Here is a 22,939-nt window from a genome sequence, read left to right as displayed (position 1 = left end):
GATGATGTTGAGGTCGTGATGGCGGGCCACTTGTGCGAGGGGGGCCATGTAGACGTTGAACAGTGTCGGGCTGAGGGATGAGCCCTAGGGGCCGCCGCAGATGATGTCAGTGGCTTCAGATCGGAAGGGCGGGAGGCGGACGCTCTGGGTTCTGCCAGAGAGGAAGGACGAGGTCCAGTCTAGGGTCTTTTCTTGGATTCTGGCTTCTAGGGGGCGTGTCTTTAGAGTGCAATGGCAGACCGTGTCGAAGGCGGCTGACAGGTCCAGGAGGATGAGGGCTGATGTTTCGCCATTGTCTAGTTGGCGCCTGATGTCATCTGTGGTGGCGGTGAGGGCTGTCTCGGTGCTGTGGTTTCGTCTGAACCCAGACTGGGACGGGTCCAAGATGGTGTTGTCTTCCAGGTGGCGGAGTGGATTAGTGGTGAATTGCTATAGTGAAAATATGAAAGTAGTTTGAGTGGTGGATATGTTAGTCAGTTATTTGGATTGAGAAGGATAGAGAAGGGAAAAAGGGTTGCATTTATCTAGCGCTTGCTACCCCTGATGGGGTTTTGAAGCGCTTTTTCGGCGAGTAGCACACTACTTTGGAACCATATGCTCACTTGCTTCACCTACCACTGCCTTACTTAAAATCTATTCAGTAATTAGCCTCTTTAAAACTACATTGGTGTGCGGTATCAGCCTATCCATGCAGCACAGCAGTCAGGAATCTCTCTTTGCTAATATTTCTACTTCTGATATTTCAGCTTTAGAAACCTCACTTTTCTATGAAGCAGGCGGACTCACCAGGTAACAAAAATGGCTTTGATTTGCTCTGTTACCCACCGTAAAAGTGTCAAGAGTTTTAATTTATAAAAATAATTTTGCCACAAATCATAACAGTTTTTACAGCTTTGAAAAAACTGGCATATTTTATGCTGTTATATAGCTTGACTGGCAAGCACATACCGTTGGAGGATTTGATTGAATAAATTGATCATTTGTATTTAAAATGCTAATATCTACTAATCTGAACATTTTATAATTATATTGCTTTGTACTCATTCTTATATGTCCATGCACAGTAACCAGTTTGTAATGCTACATCTATGTTCGAAATTGTTCTGTTTTTTCTGTCGAGCATAATAGATAGGACAAGTGCTACTTGTTAAGATGTTAAGAGGCATATTGGAGCTTACCAAGACATAGAGGTGATTGGAGCCCACCCATTGTTTGGCTTTCCTGTCACTCTCATTTGCCTGGTTCTTATTTGTTCCCCAGCCTGCCAATCTTGTGTTTGTCCCACCCATGGAGCTTAACCTCTTTACCATCTCTTTGATTGGTTGACAGCTTGGCCGCCAGTGCTACAGCAAGCACTACATTTTCTTTTGTGGTGTGTAGTCCATGAGAGTACATGTGTGTAGTGAGGATGTCCACGCATGAAGGTTGTAATTAAAGATGATTTATTCAAGCAGGTAACAAGTAGTATAGTTCTAGACAACAGGTAGTTAAGTTGTGAAGGAGAGCCCCACCAGGAGCAGTCTGTCTGCTGCTCAGCCCATGTCCAACTGTCACTTCACCTCTCTGTGTCCCAACATTCCGAGGCACATCATGACTCCAATATTCTATTGTGCACAAGCACTGGCTGAGCAGGAGGTGTACCATTACATTACAAAAGCAGGATACTACAATGTGTTTTCGAACTGTCTCGCACCTGTTCTCTCTCCCTGCACTCAGTGTTGCTCTCTGTCCCTGAGTGCTTCTCACCGCCCTCCCTGTTCCACTTGCCCCCGTGCTTCTCCCATTACTTCCCTGTGTTGTTGCTTCCACCTGCCCTGTTGTTAATCTTTCCGATAATCTACTGTCCTCCTTGCACACCCCTTGCAAGGACATTTCTTTTGGCTTTACACATTACCTTACTCTTCTGAGTCCTCAAATTCATCCGATGTTTGATGTTACCTTTACCTCCCAGTTTTCATTATCCTTCTTTGTGTTTGCTTTCTTATTCTAGGCACCTCATTTCTTAGATTTGGGTACCACAGAGGTTGCAAATGCATTGATATTTGAAACGAGGTTAAGATATGTAGAATAAAAAAATATCATCAGTAGTCAGCGTTCAAATCATTACATTGCCAAATGAGGTTCTTGTGTCATCCATTAAAGCACAATAGCACTTTGAACAGAGGGATGGTGCATAATGTATTGGCTTTAGTGTTCCTTGGAAAGGGATAAAGCAGACACCAAGAGGTAATATTTTTCAAATGTAGAATGTGACTGAGGCAGGGCTTTTATGCAGTAGACTGAGACGAGAATGATGCTCACAGGTATTATTAGGCATTTAGTGGGATCGTAACCCCTGGTGGCAGGCGGTCAACTAGAGCCACATTTCAGGGAGGGGGGGGCGCTAAAAAATATTTCGGGGGGGGGGCTAATTCTAACAACCATAGACAGAGTGGCTGTAAGAAGGGGTGAAAACATAACAAAATCCTAATTTACAAGTAAATGGTCTTTTAAAGACCTATTAACTACTGGAGTGCAGCTGCAATCAGACGATCGCCAGCCCGCAAAGCTGTGTCAGCCCGGGCTGACACACACGACGGGGGGGCTGAAGCCCCGTGAGCCCAATGGGTATTGCGCGCCTGCCTGGTGGTATACGGTTGTTGTATTGCTTATGGGATTAGTAGTGTTGCTGTTGCCTCAGGGAACATATTTTGAGCTCACCTATGTCATGCAGGGGTTTGTTTTCCTTTCTCTGTGTGTGTACAGCTGGGCGTGACCCTGTGCCATGCGCCAATCCCAGAATTGGTGGCTGGTGGGATGAAAGTTCAGGCATTGTTGTAAAGTTATGTCCCCAGCTCATTTTTAGATCGAACCTACCAGACAGTGTAAGCTGTCTAGATGCAAAAGATCTATTGTCGGCTAACCAAGAAACCTAATGTTACCAATAGTTGACTTTACTGTCACTTTCATTTGCTTACTTCTTATTCGATGTCTATCCTTATACCAGCTTATCCTTCTTGTGTTTGTCCCTTCCCTGCAGTAAACCCCCTGTTTCCCCTCTCTTTTACTATCTTTCCACTGCTCACTTTTAGGAAACTATTTTTCTCTTTTTGCTTAGCGCTATGTGATCGTTGAAGAAGGCTGGTAGGCAACAGAACAATTTGTAAATGTCTTTGTTCAGACAAAAGGTCCCCAGCAGCCGAGGCCGTGTAACATCTCCAGGTAAGTGGCAGCAACTGACACACTGCCAGTTCAGACAATATTCTAACTGAATATAATGGAATGTGATGGTACGTGAGTAGCGTGAGGTGACTATGAAGGCAGTAAACGGCCTGGCGCTACCACAAGACAACATCAATACTAAAACATGTGGAAAACAAAAAAAACAGTGACATTTAAAACGACATTAAACAAATAAAACATGAGAAGCATAAAACTTAGTAAACACCACAATAGTGCCTGTGTTTTCCAGCTCTCTTCATTATGTGCTTCTTCCCACTGTCAAATTCCTGCCCGGTTGATCTTGGTGTTGCAGTCTCCCTCTTATACAAGCTCTCCTCCGCCAATCCCCACCCCCCCGCTCCGTGTTCCTTTCTTACTAGTGCTGCTTACCCCTGACTCACATGTTGCTCCCCCTAGGGGGCTGCTTTTCACCTCCCCATTGCTATTCCCCTCGTCTGCTCCTCAGTTTCTCCCCCATACCCACCTACTTATGTTGTTGTTTTAAAAAAAAAATATTTTATTTATTGTTATTTTGTTTCAGAGAATAGGCAGCAAACCGCTACAGGTCCCTCATTTAAAAAAAAAAAGTGATTTCTCACTACTTCTTTTTAATTTCTTTTGTATTTACTGATCCTGTTCTGATCGGTATAAGAAAAAAGAAATGGCACCTGCTCCATTTTGTCATCATGCATGCATTATGAGTTACATAGGCATGCACACGCCATCACGCACGCGCGTGTTTACAAAATGATGTGGCTGCATCATTGCACCTTTTTAGGGCTCTCCTGGCGTTGCAGCGCGAAGCGCTGTCGCCAGCGAGCCTTATTGTGGTTGTGTTGCCTCCCCAAGTGGTACAGACCGGTGCACGAGCAGACTCCGGTCTGTGAACGCGATTCTGAGACGCGCTTCCCAGAAACGGGCGAAGACTGCAGGCCCCGCCACTGGCACGAGCCGCAGGGAACGCCAACGTGCACGCTCACGGCGTCACGCTCCTGCCCTCCTGCGTCTCTTCCAAGGCTGTTCTGCGCTCCAGGCCGACTTGTTAACCTTGGCGCGTTTTTTCTTAGGTGCAGGTAAGTTATCAAAATTGCTAAAACTGCTCTGAGCGTGTATTCTTTATTCAGCAGTTCAATTCGCCGTGCTTGAGAATGCGGCCTGAAAGACCCCAGTAGCATGGCCGAAGAAATGGGACTGGCTAAGTTACACCTTGTGAGCTCCATGGTTGCAAATGAAGTGTGCTGTGGTCAGGTAATGAAAGCTACAATGGCCCTTCAACAAGAAGTTTATCAGCTGCCGCATCTGTCAAGCAGAGGCTTGTCACATTCATCCTCCACACGTCTGGTGTGACTTAACAGCTTTCATGTTGTCAATTCCAAATGTGTACATTTAACAATGGCTATAAGAGAATGCCTGCAGTATAAATTGCGTATTTTTTGGTGAGTCTACACGGACAACATACATTTTTTTATTTTTGCATCACCGTGCGTTAACTTGAGGTTACTGATTTGCCCAGTTTATTGATAAGCCTATAGTTTATAGGGTGATCGAATGTTTTGTAGAAGAAAGACGTTGAACATTCAAAACCTACATTTATGATCTTGCAGTATGACCGAGTAAGTCTTGTCACAAGAAGTTTTGTAAATTACACATTTTACTCTTGAAGCATCCAGAAAGTTGTTGTAATGTTCATGTAGAGCATAATAATGGCAGGATAATGTCATAGTCTTTATCTAGTGCTATTTATTAAAACCTGCTTTTCGGAAACGCTGCTAAATGAAGCACTGTGCTCGACATTAGTGTTTCCTGCTCAGGTTCTGGTGTAGATCATAAAAAGAAGAATGCAATACATTAGGAGCATAGATGCATCTAATGCTAGATGACGCTGATGTAATCATCGGGTGTGTTAATTTTTTGTTCATTCTGATAAGATGTCCAACTGCATCATGGGTTAAAAAAAACCTATTCTAATACGTGTTCAATTGAGAGGTTTACTTTCTATGTGTCTTTTAAATACCTTTAACGTACATACATGTATGCTCTTCCTATTCCCCTTTAGTTTTATCATTATTTCCCTTTAAGTTTAACAGTGCACCACGTTTTCTGTGAGAGAATGCTAAACCCTAAACACAAAACTTTTTGATCAGTTTGCGTAAAGGCTTTATTTTCTAACACATGCAAATTCAATTTCTTCTGAATTGTGGTCCATATAGTTCGAGAGAGTGTGGCATGGCTGCACCTAGACAGATGCTACCCTTGCTAATTAATCATGTTTGACATTAAGGAATCACAAGGAAGCGGCAAGGCCTCGCAGGTATTTCATGTGTGGGGCCGAATGTGAGTCCTACAGCGAGTTGTTTTTCATAACAAGACATTTACAGGAGCCATTTGTATGATCGATAGCAGCATCTTCTGCTGTGAACATGGGCCGCAGTCTTCTGTGTTGACAGCTTACACATCTCCTTATATCTGTGTACTGTAGTTGAAATAATATCTGCCGTTGCTGTCAGTTTGGGAGGTTCAAGCCATGTGGAGCCTTGAACAGAGTTCTGTCAAATACTTCAGAAGATGTATTTGTCTGTAGAGCTTCTTGGCTCTGTAAGACCTTAATTTCTGCAAGGGTTCCCTTTAAAAGACAATTTGTCCCAAGAGGTTTTTTCAGAAGCATCTAATTTCATTTGGTATCCGCCAGTGGCACTGTCAACAAGGAATGCATTTTAAAACAAATGAGAGGATTTGTTGAAGAGAACGTTTGTTGCCTCTTTGTGTCTTGGGGTGTGTTGGTATTGGTTTTATTCTCTTTGTGGGATGACCAAACCATGTTATTCACATTTTTGCTGTTCTTCTTATTTGTTTTGAATGGTTTTGGAGCTAAGAACACACCTAATTTAGCTTCCGGCAAGTTGGCATCCAATGGTACACTGTACATTTTTTGTAGTTTATATTTCTAACTCTAGATTTAATAATTTCAAGGTCGCCTTGTGGAAATAATAATTTGTCTTTATACTCATCGCTTGGAAACGTAACAAGCATTTGCAATGCAATAGGCCTCGCATTTACGCAAGTTTGAGCTATTGGCATTGTAAATGACAATACCTTTCATTTATATTTTGGTTTATAAAACATAAATAAAAGGCATTGTCATTTACAATGCCAATAGCATAAACTCGCGTAAATGCGAGATCTATTGCATTGCAAATGCTTGTTTATGTTTTCTGTTTGCCCATGTTGCACAGTCTTTTGTTGATGCCGCACAGCATCAGAGAAAGGCATTGGCAAAGCTAGTTGGTCAAAAAGGCTAGACTTAGGGTTTGCTAATGCTTTTTTTAAATGTGGTCACCCTAATAAAAGTAATTGTTTCAAAGACTAGGAGACTGACATTTATATCAAAGGGCGTTTAGAAATTGCACGAGTGAAAGAGAAATGTCATATTAATCTGCCGGTACCTTTTGTTGTTATCAATGCCCTCTGGTTTTGCCATCTTACTGTTTCCTGATGTCTGAATAAAGACAGCACGGTTGCAGTTTAATATTTAGCGCTTCCTATGCTACATTGCAGTCACTGAGAATTTGTGTTATGATTGATTTTGGTTTTTCCCGAGGAGGGAAAATTCAGAAGTATTGATCAGGTAATTACTGCTACGCCACAGAGCCTGTCTGAAACCGCGGCAGGGAGAACGCCTTATAACGGATTGCTAGCTCCTATAATATCAATCATTTCCTTGAGCAGGTTTTAATCGGGACGGGGCTCATTGTGTGCTTCGATCAGAGCAGGTGTGCTAATGGAGGCAAACACATAATATTTCTTTTGTAAGAACTTTATTATTTTTTTTTTATCATTTGAAACCTGGAATGCAAACCTGGACATAGCAAGGACGTCAGCACATTTCTCACATGTATACCCAGGCAATGATATAGCAGGTAAAGCAGTATTTTTGACACTGTATGCAGGTCCCCGGGCCAGCTTCCCCAGCGACAGTTCTCCTGTCCAGTTTGCCTGCAGTCCGCTACCGTCTGCTGCCTGTCTACCTGCTGTCCTCTGTTTGTTCCATCTCTGCTTGTTTCTTGCTCTGTTTTGCCTTTCTGCTTGTTTTTCTGCCCTCTGTTTTGCCTTCTGCTGCTCTTTTTTCTGCCCTCTGTTTTGCCTTCTGCTCCTCTTTTTTCTGCCCTCTGTTTTGCCTTCTGCTGCTCTTTTGTCTGCCCTCTGTTTTGCTTTTCTGCTCGTTTTTCTGCCCTCCGTTTGGCCTTCTGCTACTTTTCTGCTCTCTGTTTTGCCCTCTTCTGCTCTGTTTTGGCTTCTCAGCTTGTTTTTCTGCCCTCTGTTTTGCCTTTTCTTCTCGCTTGTTTTAATGCCCTCTGTTTTGCCTTTTTCTGCTAGTTTCTAACCTCTTCTCGCCATTTAGTCCACATTTACAGAGGTGTAGGCTGCTAAGGAGTGTGTGGGTGAAGAGGAGGGGAGCCTGTAAGAGGGTGTGCCTGGGTGTAAGAAAGGGATTTAGTACTGAGAAGAGGGAGAGGATTAGGTCTTCTTGGGGAGTGGAAGATGGATGTGGGGTCAGGCGACAAGGGAGGAGGGGACGAAATGTGATTGATGCTTGAGGTGGCACTGGGTCCTGATATGGAGTGGAATGGTGAAGGGGGCTTTGGGAAGGGAGAACAGCAGCGAAGTAGGTGAAAGGGGGTATACATGGATAGCATAAACAGTAATGGGGTTCAGAGCAGGCTGGCAAGTGAGAGACAGTTATACTTTGGGAACTTTGAAGTGGAGGGGATGTAGAGATGTTCAGAAATGTGGCAGTGGCGGTCTGTTGGGACATGGAGCTGACCCCCAGCCAAATGTCTTTTTTTTTTGAAAATCTGTTTTTATTGGCATATGTCACATAAGAAGACACATTACATCGCATTCAACTTGTCATACTTATCTTGCGTTACTTGTACATATATGCATCTTATCAGTAGGAAACATTTTCTTTTTAAGTTGAACATCCCTATGAACAATCCCCCCTCCCCGTTTCTTTCCCTTCCCGGCACTTATACTTCCCGCACTTCAATCATTATTAAACAAATTAGAAATGAAATCTGGGCCAACCCACAATGGTCAACATACAGTTTGTATCTGCCGCATCCTTACTGTGAACTTTACATAATTCTCCTCTAGTATGATCGTCACACTGTGCACCTAGTATTACATACGTCCTTCGATGCCTGTGGTAGTGCCATCCAGAATGCGCTCCATCCCCACCCAACAGGACATATCACATCCTAAGTGGCAGTTGTCGAAGCAGTGGATGTGGAGTCCTCACCGGACTCAAATGACCCCAGCAGTGCGTTCCACTCCAAAGATATCGGGGTTTTACTAAGTCCCCTTCGTTCCTCGCGCTGCAATGTCGTGCTTTCCGCCTTCCCCCATCGTACCACCTCCGCCCTCCATACTTCCGGGTCTGGTGGCCTAGCCGATTTCCATTTCATTGTGATGGCACGTTTAGCAAGTAGCAGGGCCAGGTCAGTGAAACGTGTGACCACACTTTTCCTACGTTCCACAGGTCCCAACCCCAGTATTACATATTCCAATGCAGTGTATGGTTTGGAGGGGGCCAGCTTAGTTAGAGTATCCTGCACTGACTTCCAATAATATCCTAATTTTGGGCAATCCCACACCATATGTAGTAAGCGCGCGTCCTCCGCGTCACAGCGGGGGCATGTGTCAGCTGTGTTGGGAAACATGGCGTGTAGACGGTGAGGGGTTAGGTACGCTCTATGCAGTAGCATAAGCTGTATAAATTAAAATTTTGGGTTTCTTGATACTGCCTTCGGGAACTTAAGAATCCTCTCCCATTCCTTGTCCCTGATTGGTCTCCCCAGGTCTTCCTCCCACCTATCTTGCAATGGTCGTAGTGTTATCGCTCTCCCTTCTCTAATGCCACTTGTGAGCCACTTAGTCAGGTGACTGCCAGTTCCCATCAGGTATTGCATTGTTAGTAGGGGGTTCGTACCAGGTTCTTCCCCATGTGGCGCCCAGGTCTGTGCTATATAACGGCATATCCTTGCGTGTGTTAAGAATGTTCCCCTTGGGGTGTGGTGTGTGTTTCTAAAGTCCTCGAAGGACATAACTCGTCCCTCTACGAAGAAGTCCCCTGTATGTGACACACCCGCCTCATGCCATATGGCGAGTGCCCTATTCGAAAGCGTTCCCGATATCAGGGGAAGTCCCAGTAGCGGTATCGTGGGTGCATAGGAAGTCGCAGACGATGTGTATTTCACTGCTTTCCTCCAATAGTTAACCGCTAGCTTCAGCAGTGGGGGCGCCGTGTCTGGCACCTCCGCCCTCGGCAGCAACAAAGTATGAACCTTCCCTTTATTCCATTCGGCCTCTGACATGTCAATTTCATGTAAGTTGCAGCCCGCCAGCAAGTATGCCAACCACTGTATTTGGCAAGCGTAGCTGTATGCCCGCAAATCCGGGACCCCCATTCCGCCCGCCGACGTGGGAAGCTGCAGTTTAGACAGGCTAATTCGTCACCTCCCCGTTCCCCACACCAGTTCCGTCAGCAAAGTATGTAACCTCGTAAACAATGGGGCAGGGATTATGAATGGCAAGCTCGTGAAGTAATAAATGAGGCGGGGGAGCACCACCATTTTAGAGATGGCCACTCTGCCCGCCACCGTCAATGGCAACGCAGTCCAGAATTGTATTTGCGATTTCAGTGCCGTAACTGACCTACCCAGGTTGCCATCTATCATGTCCCTCGCCTCCCTGTACACTTGGATACCCAGGTAGCGGAATGTTGTCTCTGCCATCTGGAAGGCGTGTGGCACAAAGGGCAGTTGGGTGGTCGCCCCAGAGGCGGCGAAACAGAACCCGTATGATTTACTCTCATTGATGGTGAGACCCGACAGTGCTCTAACGTTTTCAAAGAGTGCAGGGATGGGGTGCAGCTCCCCCCTTAAATCATGTAGGTATAGAATGATATCATCCGCATACGCCGATACTACGTGACTTATCCCAGCCCTTCGTATGCCTCTATGGTGAGCTGATCTACGGAGTTTGCAGAGCAGTGGCTCCAGTGCTAGAATTAACAATAGTGGTGATAGCGGACATCCCTGCCTCGTCCCCTTCGCTATGTCCAGCGGCGCTGAAATGCATCTGTTCGTGCAGACCCGGGCCGTCGGTCGGGTATATAATAACTGGACCCATGTGAAATATTCGGGCGGAATCCCGAATTTCCGGAATGTTGCTAACATATAATCCCATCTGAGGGAATCAAATGCCTGCTTCAAATCCAGAGAGATACATCCCTCCGTTCCCAACAGTACCTGTTCGCCGAGCATGAGTTGGCCAAGCCTCCGCAGGTTCATAGCCGTACTCCTGCCGGGTACAAAGCCACATTGATCAGGGTGGATCAGTTGTGGGATATACTGGGCCAGTCTCGTCGCAAGAATTTTACTCAATATCTTATAATCCGTATTGAGCAATGACAGAGGCCTATAGTTTGCAAGGTGCAGGCTGTTTCTTCCCGGCTTCAATAGTGAGACTATTAGTGCTTGCAACGTCGATTGTGGTAGACCCCCCGTCTTCAGCGCTTCCTGATACATTACTTGTAAACGTGGGGCCAGCAAATCGATATAGGCCCCGTAGAACTCAGCCGGTAGGCTATCTGTTCCAGGGGTTTTGTTACGTGGAAGTGCACTCATGGCCTGCCGTATCTCCGCAATTGTGATAGGGCGCGATAATTCCTTACTCTGGTGGTCCTTAAGCCTCAGTATATTTAGCCCCTCCATGAACTCTTCAAAGGCTAATTCAGATAGCGGTGGGTGTGGGCCATACAGTGTTTCATAGTAATCCCTGAAGGCATTATTAATGTCCAGTTGTGTCCCAACATGTGTTCCCCCTTTATCAAGAATTTCCAGAATAGGCACAGGCACTGGGTCATCCCGAACCATCCGGGCTAGCAGGGGTCCTGACCTTTCCGCCTGCGCATGCTGTCTGCTCGTGTATTCTCTATAATCTAGCACCCGCAGCTCTTCTAGCAATTCAGCGTGCTGTATATTTGCCTGCTGTAGTGGTGTAAAGGGTACGTTCGTACCTGCAGCTTCGCTTTCAAGCATTGCCAGACGCCCCTCTATTTCTCGAAGCCTGTCCATCACAATATGTCTCATGCCCACTTTAGTGCTCATCGCTTCCCCTCTGATGTACACCTTGAAGGCGTCCCATTCTAGTTGTCTAGAGCTAGCCGAGCCTGCATTTGTGTTAAAATAATTTGTGATTGCGTCAGCTAGGGCTGCTCGGAATACCGGGTCCTCCAGCAGCTCCGGCTGGAGGCGCCACTTCGGGATAGGTCCTGCGCCTTCACTCTGTTTCTCCCCATTATATCCGTCAGCAGGGTGGCGTCGGCGATGTCCCTATCGCTCCTCAGTGCCAGCTTATGGGTTGCGTCACCACAATGTTCTTACTCACAAGCGTCGCAGCCGGTCGTACAAGTGCTCCCGAGCGTGTGAGGACAGGCTTATCACCGGCCGTTAGGGTCGTGTTTATTGCGGATAGTGTGTCCAGTGACGCCCCTATCCGTCAGTCGTTCCGCTCTCTGCAGGTTATTTGCCAAGGCCTGGCACTCACCACCGCAATGCAACCCCCGCTCCTGAGGCCATCACATTTGGCAAGCTGCTAATGTTTAGAAGGATGCTGCTGATTACACCAAACGAAAATTGGCACATGCAATGTTCCCTCCTCCTGTGTTGGCCAGCAAGTTAGTACAAGTCGCACCAGTCCAGTATTATACACTTTTCCACATATTCCCTTATGCCTTGCCATAGATATGGTGCGCCTGGCAGCTCCCCTTTAAGCTGTCCGCCTCGGTCGCTAGTAACCTCTTTCAGCTCAGCAGTTGCCCTGCAGCCGGCGCGACGAGCAGAAAATGGCGCCCGTTCTTTTCTGCCCGGCAGTGAGGTCTGTGCAGTGTCTCTAATCCAATCTCAGGACTCCCAGCCGACCATCTGAATGTGTGTAGCGAACCTTCAGCTCCCTCCGCGGCGCACGGCGAGTCCTCTGACTACCCGTCTGGTTCCCGCCTCCACTCCGCTCACCGGGTCCGCTGATCTCTGCGCCTCCGTCCGCCTCAGCTCGGGCGCCCACGCCGCCGTTCTGATGAGCTCTGTCAGCCTGGCACAGGTTCTCACCCTATGTGCGTGCCTGCCTCGTGTCCGCGTGGTCCCGCTTCGGCCGCCGTTCCTCCCGGGGGTGTCGCCCTTCACAGCTGGCCCCGGCGCAGTGCAGGAGTCGAGGCGCGGACCGAGGCCGGCCCGTCCCACAACTTTAGTCCGCGGTCCGTTGTAAGGTGGCAGGCTCCGCTCGGGTCAGGGGCAGTGCTCGCCTCACAGTGGATTCCAAGGCCCACAGGTGCCTCCGAGTGTTCGCAGCAGTTACTCCGTTTGTGGGGAGTAGTTGGGCGGCCAGGGAAGGCTGTGAAGTCAGGATAGTTTGCTAATTTGATCGGGCAGTGGACGGAGCTCCTTTAAAGCTCGTCCGCCATGCTCGGCTCGTCCCAGCCAAATGTCTTTATCAAGCCTACAGGCAGCTATACCAATGGGTTCGGGGACAGGAAGGATGTGGGCCCCTAGCATGAGTGGCGAACGGCTGCATTGGGTAGGCAGACAAGTAGACGAGGCCCTCTTCCTCTGGTTCTTGGGTTGGGAACATGGATTGTCACTCCCTGCAAACAAGCAACTCAGGATGAAGTAAGAAGTGTGGGACACAAAATGGGCCCTTCAACACCAACCAGTGCTGATAAAGTGAGGAAGTCAAATACTACAGTCCAGTATGGGAAAATGTTGGATATTATCCCCTTCCATGCTGATGACGGCCGGGAGCCGTCAAGGCACACAGTGCTCGTGTGCTGATGACGGCTCCCGGCCGTCATGACCGCACCCGCGATCGGAATGTGCCGCACAGGCGCAGAATCGCGGCCGCGCACAAGGGGCTATGAGAAGTTGGGCGGAGACCAGGGGTATGAGAAGGTGAACTATTAGTTCCATGATAAAGCAGAAGATGGTGGGACACGCTGAGGGAAGAAAAGTCATGATTTGAAGGATGGAGACACAGGAGAAGGATCTGGGTAGTGTGAGGAAGACACTGGTGGACAGGAAGAGGCGGTGAACAGGAGTGACAGGGAGCTGCATGGGTGCTGCTAAGATTAAGGGCTGGAGAATGTGGCCATGATGGAGACTGGGTGGAGAAAGCCGGAGGCGCGGAGGGTGGCCGGAGGGCGGAGAGATGGCTCTCTGAGACTTAACAGATGCAGGAAGGAACAGAGGTTCCAGGAGAAATGAGGAGAGGTCTTCCATTGAGGGAGCACATGGAGAGGGTGCCATGTTTAAGTAGCATGTGCAGTGTGGTGCCCCTGGCAGCAGATAAAATGCTGATTTTAGTGTTGAGCATGTGTGACAAAAGAGATGTCAGGGGTCAGAAAAAGGCCTGCAGATGGATTAGTAAGCTGTAAATGCTTTTATATTTACATTATTTTTCAAGTTTTGACTTGAAACAGACTTGTCATTAAACCTGCTCACATCCAGCGTTCACCGATTTGAATGCTGTTCTTACCATGGAAGGTCTGCACCAATTGCCACAGAGTCCATTCCAAATGACTATTTGCATTGATGTCTGTGGCGCATGATTTTCAGTGCACGATGACTTCATTTTTCTAGGGGCAGGAGGATATTCAGATTTTTTTTCTTCTGTATAACTTTCTCACTTTTGGACTTTGGATGGGGAAACGGCTGGACTTGCATTATGTAGAGGAAAGTGTGCTTTATGATAGAAATGGAGTATGTCAGACATGGGAAACATCCTTTACAACGGAACCGTTACAACGCGGTACCGTTACAACGCAGGATTTACAACGAAAGCCGTTACAACGACTTTCGCTGTAGGGCGCTCTAGGATAGGGGATAGTTTAATTTACTATCCAACACCTTCCCTACTATCCACGGGGACTGGAGTTGGAATAGTAAATTAAACTATTCACTATCCAGCGCCCCCCCAACGCAAGTCGTTGTAACGACTTGCGTTGTTAAACCTGCGTCGTAAAGGTACGCGTTGTAACGGTACGCGTTGTACCGTCATACATCCGTCAGACATAGACAAACTGAAGATGGAATCCGTTCATAGACTGACCTAATATGAGTAATTAGCGATTCACCGATCTGTGGTCATTTATGAGACTTGTGGTGGAAAGTTAGTTGAAGCTTATGCATTATTACATGACCGGTATTTTTAGGAAAGGGATTTACATATGAAAGAATGGTGCCGTAGATACAGCAATCGAATTAACATGTCATTTGCGTGTGAGAATGATTGTAACATGTTGTGTGTGTCCATCTGAATTGGTTAATGTAGTATCTTATACATGCTCTGCAGGAATTTATGCCCTTAACATTTGCTTTTTGTACATTGAATGATGCTGAGAGACACTATGCTCTCATAAACATTGGCTTCTGTTTGGGTGACTGGCTATTTTCGGACTTATCTGTTGGGCATGGATTTTTGTTTTGTTCAGACTATAACGTTTTGTCCCATGTTTTGGAATGTTTGTAAGCAGATACATTTGAAGTGCCTTCAGTGGGGCTACCTTGTTGGTTTCGTTTAATATTGAGCGCTTCCGGTGCTACATTGTAGTCCCCGTATCTGTGTTTTATGTTTGGTGGTAGGAGTTTGTGAAGATACAAATCTAGAACGTTTGATTTGGCAAATAGTGCCTGGACTGTCTGAGCCAAGTGTGTTTTGATGGAGTGGAAGTGTCACTTTAAGTTAAAATATACCCCTAAGATGGAAGAATGATTGGGCTGATGCTTGACATTACTGCAGTTGGTGTATGTGCAAGAGGGGCATTGACCCAATACAGCTAAGACTATTAATGCGATTCCAGATGATATTGTACAATCTTTGAGCAGTGGATGAGTGCATTGTAGAATCAGATTTTACAACATGCCATGAAATTGGTAGTGAGTGGCTGTTCCGCTGGGAAGTATAGAGAGAAAGAATTGGAGATCTATTTCAAGGTGAAAGAAGAATTGTCCATCTAAGTCTAAGTCAACAGCTTGCTAAGAGGGCAGCAATTTGTTGTCGCGGTCTTTGTGAGGAGGTCTCACTCAGATTAAATTAGTTCTTGAAGTGCATATGGGAAGATCTTTAACTAAGAAAAAGTTGAGTTATTAGTGGACAGAAGCTGGCGTAGAAGTGGACGAGTGGGTCTGTGGGTGCACTCAATCCATGGCAAATGAAAAAGGATAGTTACCCGCCCTGTTCCTGTGGGCAGGGCCGAACTGGCCATAGCGGGCACCAGGCAATCCCCCGGTGCGCCGCACGGGTGGGGGCCTTTTTTGTTACAGGGCCGTTTTTACAGCATAGCTGCAAAATCGTCCCACTTTGCCAGGGTCGGTTGTGGTTCCCAGTCCGGCCCTGCCTGTGGGGTAATGTTTTGCACCTGAAACGGGCCAGTAGTTTTTTTGGGGTCCATTATATAAATAACCAATTTACAGGAAGTATTCAGTTGTATTAGTATATTATCTGTCTAAGCAGGTGGATTTTCTTTGTTAAATGAACATGTTCTCTACAATTGCATGTTTTAATAAGAGCTTTGGGAAAGAGGGACTACATATGGAATCTGAAAGAAACAGGTTAGTGTTAGATTCCTTACCTTAGAATATCCCCAGGCGTCAGACTGGATCCGGAAAGTTTTGCGTATCAGTACCACCGCGCGTGGTAGGCGTCGTCTGCGACTCCGCGTCCGTCATCGGCGTCGTGATCGCTGGGATGATGTTGTCGGAGCACTTAGACGCCGCCCTCATGCGCTGACATCAGTTCTTTTTTCCGTGCCAGCAAGCGCAGATCCGGGAAGAGCAGTACTCTTAGTCATTTTTTGACTAACTTTTTGATCTATTTTGGATCACTTCTCTAGTCGATCTTCGACTCACGGTGCCGGTAGGGATACCTGGGTTTAAACCTTGTGAGGATTGTCACCGCTTGATGTCGGTGACTGACCCCTACCGTCGGTGCCTTTACTGTCTCGGGGCCGACCACGATGACAAGTCGTGCCACGACTGCCGGGCCTTGACCTCGAAGGCTAGGCAGGAGCGGTCCCGTAAGCGACTCGAGCTCCGGCAGTCGGCCCCGCGCCGCTCAAGGTCCCGGTCCAGGAGGAGGTCGAGGGACCGGTCGCGGGGCCGCAGTCATCGCCACTCGACGAGTCACCACCACTCGTTGGGCTCCAAGTCCTCAGGTAAGTCGAGGCACTCGAAAAAGAAGTCGAAGAAGCGTCATCGCTCTTCTGACTCCCCCCGATGCTCGCGCAAAGCGGCCCAGAGTTCGGGCGACACCACCCATGCGGCTCCGCCGGAGCCGCAAGCGCCGCGTCTAGCTCCATACCCGCCGGTCCCTGGGCTGCACGCGACGCCGGAGGAGATTCGTGACTTCCTCGTGGCCATGAGGACTCAGTTCCCTTCGTCGGGCCCTGTCGAGGCGCCTTTGGGCCCCGCGGGTCCGTCTGGGAGCCCTAGCGGGCCGGCGGCTCCGGCCCCGGTGCCCTCGGGTGCTTCGGCCCTGGCGCCGTCGACGACTCTGGTCCCGACGCTTCAGGGCTCCACAGGATCCAGGCCTGGATCCGGGACCTCGCCAGTCGACCTTACGACCCCTCCGCTGGCGCCGTCCCCAAGGGTGTCGCCCACGACGCCGTCCCCGGTTCGGGTCCGGCGTTGGACCGGCACCGGCCGGCGCCGTCTTAGATGCCGTTCGGTGAGCCATTTACCGACGACACGGTTCCATCATTTTTTCCTGACTATCAGGAGATGGATGACTGGGAGGGGTCTGAGGACCCTCTGGCACTGCAGTGCCAATTGAGCCAGGACTGGGCAGACGAGCTGGGGGAGGCCAGTGGTCTGGACACTTCGCCCAACACTGGATTTGTCTTCCCTCCTACCGAGGCTACTGAGGAGGGGGCTGCCTATAGCATGGTGTTGACTAGGGCAGCCAAGGCCTTGGCTCTTGAGCTCCCTGTCGCGGCCGTGAGTACTAACCTCCTCACTGAGGTTCTCAATACGCAGGCAAGCTCCTCGGAGCCTCTCCTGCCGTTTAACAAAGCCCTCACTGACGTTCTGGTCGGGCACCTGGTCCAAGCCCTCTACGGGCCTTCCTGTAGATCGGAACGTGGCCCGACGCCACCGCCCAGCTCCGGGCGATCCCAGCTACGTGTCCGTTCACCCCACTCCCGAGAGCCTGGTGATCCAGGCCTCTACATCCCAGACCGCATTCCCGACCGCTCCTCTGGATCGGGAATCCACAAGGTATGAACAGTTTGGGAAGAAAATGTTCTCCTCCCTGAGTTTGGGGTTGAGGTCTGTCAACTACGCCTGCCTTTTAGGCCGTTACACCCACTCTCTGTGGGATACGGTTGCGGAAGTGCTGCCGCAGTGCCCGGTGAGGTCCAGGCACAGCTTACCCAAGCCCTAGTGGATGGGCGGGATGCAGCACGCTATTGAACACGGTGTGGACTTGATACCACTGACTCGCTGGGTAGGGCGATTGCAACGACAGTGGCGGTTCACCGCCCCGCCTGGCTGAGGCCCGCCAACTTTTCGGGGGATGTCCAGGCCACCCTTATGGACATGCCTTTTGATGGCCGTCGCCTCTTTGGCGACAAGGCGGACAGTGCGCTGGAGCGTTTCAAGGACTCCAGAGCTATGGCTAAGTCCTTGGGCCTCGGCTAACGCCAGCAAACTTCCGCTTTTTGCCCCTTTCGTTGCCAAGGAAGGGGGCCCCCACACGTCCAGCAAGCCACAGGCCGCAGAACCAACCTCAGCGCAGTCGCGGACGTGGTAACCGCCGTGGCGGTGCTGGGGTACAACGACACGGTCAGTCCACATCCACCCCCACAGCATCTGCCTCAAAGCCCTCCTAGTCTGAGCTTTCAGGCCCATTCGACGCCAGTGGGGGCAAGGTTCACCATCACCTCCTCCACTGGCGTACCATCACATCGGACAGGTGGGTGCTGCAAATTGTCCGAAGGGGCTACTCCCTCCCCTTCGAGGCGACCCCTCCAGCCATGCCACCGCAGTGCCACCGCATGTCGGGGGATTACTTGCAACTTCTGCAGGAGGAAGTTATGGCCCTCTTGGCCAAGGGGACCATTGAGCGCGTTCCTGGGCCAAAGTAGGACATGGTTGCTACTCCCATTACTTTCTGGTTCCCAAGAAGGGCAAAGGAGGCCTACGCCCTATCTTGGACCTCCGGAGCGTCAACGGCTTCCTCCAAAAGGAGAAGTTCAAGATGCTGACTTTAGCTCAGGTCCTAGCTGCCCTGGACCCTGGAGACTGGATGGTAGCATTGGACTTGCAGGACGCATATTTTCATATCCTCATCCTGCCGGCCCACCATCGTTACCTGCGGTTCACGGTAGGCCACGAGCCCTTTCAGTTTACTGTGCTCCCCTTTGGCCTTACCAGCGCCCCTCGGGTGTTCACGAAAGTGATGGCGGTGGTCGCAGCTCATCTGCGCAGATCAGGGGTCTCAGTCTTCCCCTATCTCAACGACTGGTTGTTGAAGGCGGGCTCGCCCCAGACAGTCGTCAGCCACCTCCAGACTACGGCCGACCTCTTGCACCTGCTGGGGTTTTCCATCAATGTGCCGAAGTCACACCTGTTCCCCTCTCAGAAGCTCCTCTTCATCGGAGCGGTTCTGGAATCGGCGCAGTTTCAGGTTTATCCTCTCGAACAGCGGGTTTGGGATATTCAGGCTCTGATTGCGATCTTTCAGACTTTATCCCGAGTCTCAGTCAGGTTGACGCTGCAGCTTCTGGGGCTGATGGCCTCCTGCATCCTTCTAGTGCATCACGCCAGGTGACGGATGCGGGCTCTGCAGTGGGACCTGAAGTTTCAGTGGGCCCAGCATCAGGGCAACCTGTCCGACCACGTCCGGATCTCAGAGGGCACTGCGAGACAGTTGCAGTGGTGGCTCACGGACCGCAATTGGGTCAATGGCAGATCCCTCTCCCTACCCCAACCGGAGCACGTAGTTGTGACGGATGCGTCCCTCCGGGGCTGGGAGGGGGCACATAGGAGAGGCAGAGATCAGAGGCCTCTGGTCTCCGGCGGAGTCCCGGCTCCACATCAACATTCTGGAGCTGCGGGCGATCCGGCTTGCACTGAAAGCATTCCTTCCCTCTGTCCGGGGAAGTGTAGTGCAGGTGTTCATGGACAACACCACCGCCATGTGGTACTGCAACAAACAGGGCGGGGTGGAGTCGTGGACCCTCTGTCAGGAGGCTCTGCGCCTCTGGCAATGGCTGGAACACCAGGGCGTCACCCTGGTGGTTCAACACCTGGCAGGTTCCCTGAATGCCAGGGCTTACAAATTCAGCCGCCGGTGCATGATGGATCACGAATGGCGTCTGAACTCGGACGTGGCGCAAGGCCTCTTTCAGCAGTGGGGAGAGCCTTGGTTAGATCTATTCGCCACAGAAGAGAAATCGCAATGTCATCAATTCTGCACTTTGGAATTTTCAAGGCTGCACTCGCTGTGAGACGTTTTTCGCCGAGAGTGTAGCTGCGGTCTGTTGTACGCCTTTCCGCCTATACCACTTCTGCCAAGAGTGCTGAAGAAGATCCGGCGCGACCGGGCCCAAGTCATCCTTGTGGCTCTGGACTGGGCACGAAGATACTGGTATCCCGAGCTACTCAGCATGTCAATCAATCCCCTGATTCGTCTGCCTCTTCAGGAGACCTTCTGCCGCAGCAGCAGGGGACGGTCCTCTACCCGAACCTGTCCAGTCTCAACCTACATGTGTGGCGATTGAGTGGCGACAGTTGAGGCCATTTGACTTGCCTCCTGAAGTCTGTGATGTCATTCTGGCAGTCAGGCGTCCCCTCACAAAAACGGTATACGCCTGCAGGTGGAACAAATTTGTGGCATGGTGCACAGCAAAGGCTTTGGATCCACTTTCTGCCCCCCTTTCAGAGGTTCTCCTCTTTCTTCTTTCTCTTGCCCAGCAGGGCTCTGCTCTAGGCACTATCAAAGGCTACCTCTCTTCCATTTCAGCCTTCTTGAGGCTTCCTGATCAGCCTTCTCTTTTCAAGTCCCCTGTTGTACATAGGTTCTTGAAAGGCATCACACACATGTTTCCTCCTGTTCCTTTCGTGATGTCTCAGTGGGACTTGAACCCTGTTCTAACCTATTTGATGTGCGCTCCTTTCGAGTCACTTCACAATTGACCTCTTCGTCTTCTGACTCATAAGACTGCATTCCTGGTTGCCATCACCTCTGCCAGGAGCTCCAGGCTCTATCTTCTAAACCTCCTTTCCTCTCTGGACAAAGTTTCTTGAGAACTCGTCCTTCTTTCCTGCCCAATGTGGTTTTAGCCTTTCATATCGGGCAGTCCATCACCTTGCTCCCCTTCTTTCCACCTCCGCATCCCTTCGAAAGAGGAAGAGAGGCTCCACCGTCTGGACCCAACATGTGCGCTCTCCTTTTATCTAGACCGCACACGCCAGTTCCGGGTGGACGACCATCTCTTTGAAGGTTACGTGGGCGCTAAGAAGGGACAGCGGTGCTCAAACTGACCATCTCTCGGTGGGTCGTTTTGTGCATGAAGGTCTGTTACTCTTTGGCCAAGAAGGAGCCTCCTGTGGGGCTACGTGCACATTCCACTCAGGCCACGGTGGCTACTAATGCCCTGGGTCGGGGAGTCCCCTTGCACGACATCTGTCAGGCAGCTACATGGGCCTCGCTGCACACGTTTGCTAGACACTACTGCCTGGACAGCCAAGTTCGGAGAGATGGCTTTTTCGGCCGTTCTATTCTCCAGGACTTTCTGGTGTGATCTTGGTTCGCAGACCCACCACTGGGGTTGGTATTGCTGGGGTATCCTAAGGTTAGGAATCTAACACTAACCTGTTTCTTTCAGATGCACAAGTTACTTACCTTAGGTAATGATATATCTGTAAGAAACAGTAGTTAGTGTTAGATTCCTTACCGCCCCACCCATCCTCCCCGTTCTGCGAACCGATATCTAGGGTTAAGGTATCTCCCTTTGAGGGCCCTGGTTTCATGGCACCAGTGTCGGTCTCTGGCATGGCTCTGCGTTCCTGGCGCGGAAAGCTATGTACAAGAACTGACGTCAGCACGCGAGGGCGGCGTCTAAGTGCTCCGACGACATCATCCCGGCGATCATGATGCTGACAACGGACGCGGAGCCGCAGACAACGCCTACCGAGGTGCAGGGGTACTGCTACGCTACTCAAAACTTTCCGGATCCAGTCTGACGCCTGGGGATATTCTAAGGTAAAGAATCTAACTCTAACTACTGTTTCTTACAGATATATAGAGACAGACACTTGGGTACAACTCTGAATTGTTTAGCTTTACGTGGAGTGGTGTATGTGACCAAACATGATGTTTGGTGGGTCTCACTGGGACGAGCAGGGGATATACACATGGGCAGAGTGTAGGGTATGGTCTGTTGAGATCAGCGTATTGCCAGCTGAGCCAAGTATTGGAATCAGCCATCCCACTTACAGCAACCCTAGAATCCCTCCTACTGAGATGAGGATCATGCTTAACAATGATATTGCCACGTATGCATCGTAAACATAGCATGTTCAACATGCTTTCAGAACAAATATCTTTAAGTGCTGTAAGGAACTCCATATCCAATTGAGGTTCACAAATTTCACCACAACTTGCTTGTCCATGATAGCAAATGTACACACATTTAAAAAATGTTTTATCATACATTCACCACAGATCCGTTCACCTGTTTTGTGGAGTTGAGTTATATAAAACATCTACATGTTATTGGGACTACATAATGCAGAAATGTATATGCATTGTTGAAAAAGCTCCACTTGTCCCTTTGGTTCCCACGCATTAACTTGACAAATGATGGTTGTGCATATCAGAGCTCTCATTAATAGGAACAGATTGCGCCAGAGGCCATATTATGTGAAGCATTAGCAAAGCTCTCATTATGTAAACCGAATAAACCAAAGCTGTCCTAGCAGCTAGAGTTGCCTGCCACTTTGGAACCTGTGGACTCAAGTGCTAATCCCGGCATGGGTGATTGACTCAACATCATGTGATTCTGGACAAATCACTGAATCTCCCTGACCCTAAAATATTTGAAACGTAATGTGTGTAAAATATATTCGGGCAATCTCCACATGATCAACACATACTTGTAGATTGTCTCCTAGCCTCTAACATAATGTACAGTGCTTTGTTGATTCCTAACTATATATATACTTACATACATACATACATATATATATAAAATATGTAAATAGATAGATAGATAGATAGATAGATAGATAGATAGATAGATTTCCATTCTGATCAACGATCTGAACATGTCAGCACTCTCATACCAAGGTTCTGAATATATCATAGTTCTCAGTTTATTAGTGTTTCTTCTGACCCTTAATTCCAGAGGATGTGCCTTGTGAATATCTTTGATATACTTACTGTAAAACAGTATTTATATAATATTATTGCAAACAAACCAAGAGTATATTGGCCGGCCAGTGCCTAAGTTGCCCACTGAGGATCATGGAGACCTGTCATAGTCTGGCTCAGTGGCGGCCAGTGACCCTCAAAAGTGGAGGGTCGTTAAGCCAGTCTCAAACCCAGTGGCAGGCACTGGCTTAAATCACAAGGCCTTTAAGCTCACATTCCAAAGTTCTCAATCATGGCTCGGTAACAGATT

The 22,939-nt window shown here is 48.9% G+C and overlaps 1 protein-coding gene across 8 annotated transcripts in view; it reads left to right on the top strand.

The window, feature by feature from the left end:
• SH3KBP1 (SH3 domain containing kinase binding protein 1) overlaps positions 1-22,939 on the top strand; it is a 1,542,178-nt gene that overhangs the window by 246,067 nt on the left and 1,273,172 nt on the right. For 4 of the 8 annotated variants that reach the window (XM_078657888.1, XM_078657887.1, XM_078657890.1 and 1 more), the window contains exon 2: positions 3,098-3,201. The exons of the other annotated variants lie outside the window; for them this stretch is intronic. In XM_078657888.1, coding sequence (XP_078514014.1) covers positions 3,147-3,201 — 55 coding nt within the window. In that variant the 5' untranslated portion in view covers positions 3,098-3,146. The remainder of the gene's footprint in view (positions 1-3,097; positions 3,202-22,939) is intronic. 8 annotated transcript variants of the gene reach the window in all.

The sequence above is a fragment of the Lissotriton helveticus genome, chromosome 8, assembly GCF_964261635.1.
Source record: "Lissotriton helveticus chromosome 8, aLisHel1.1, whole genome shotgun sequence".
In the NCBI taxonomy this organism is placed as follows: domain Eukaryota; kingdom Metazoa; phylum Chordata; class Amphibia; order Caudata; family Salamandridae; genus Lissotriton; species Lissotriton helveticus.
This window is presented reverse-complemented; position numbering and strand designations above follow the sequence as displayed.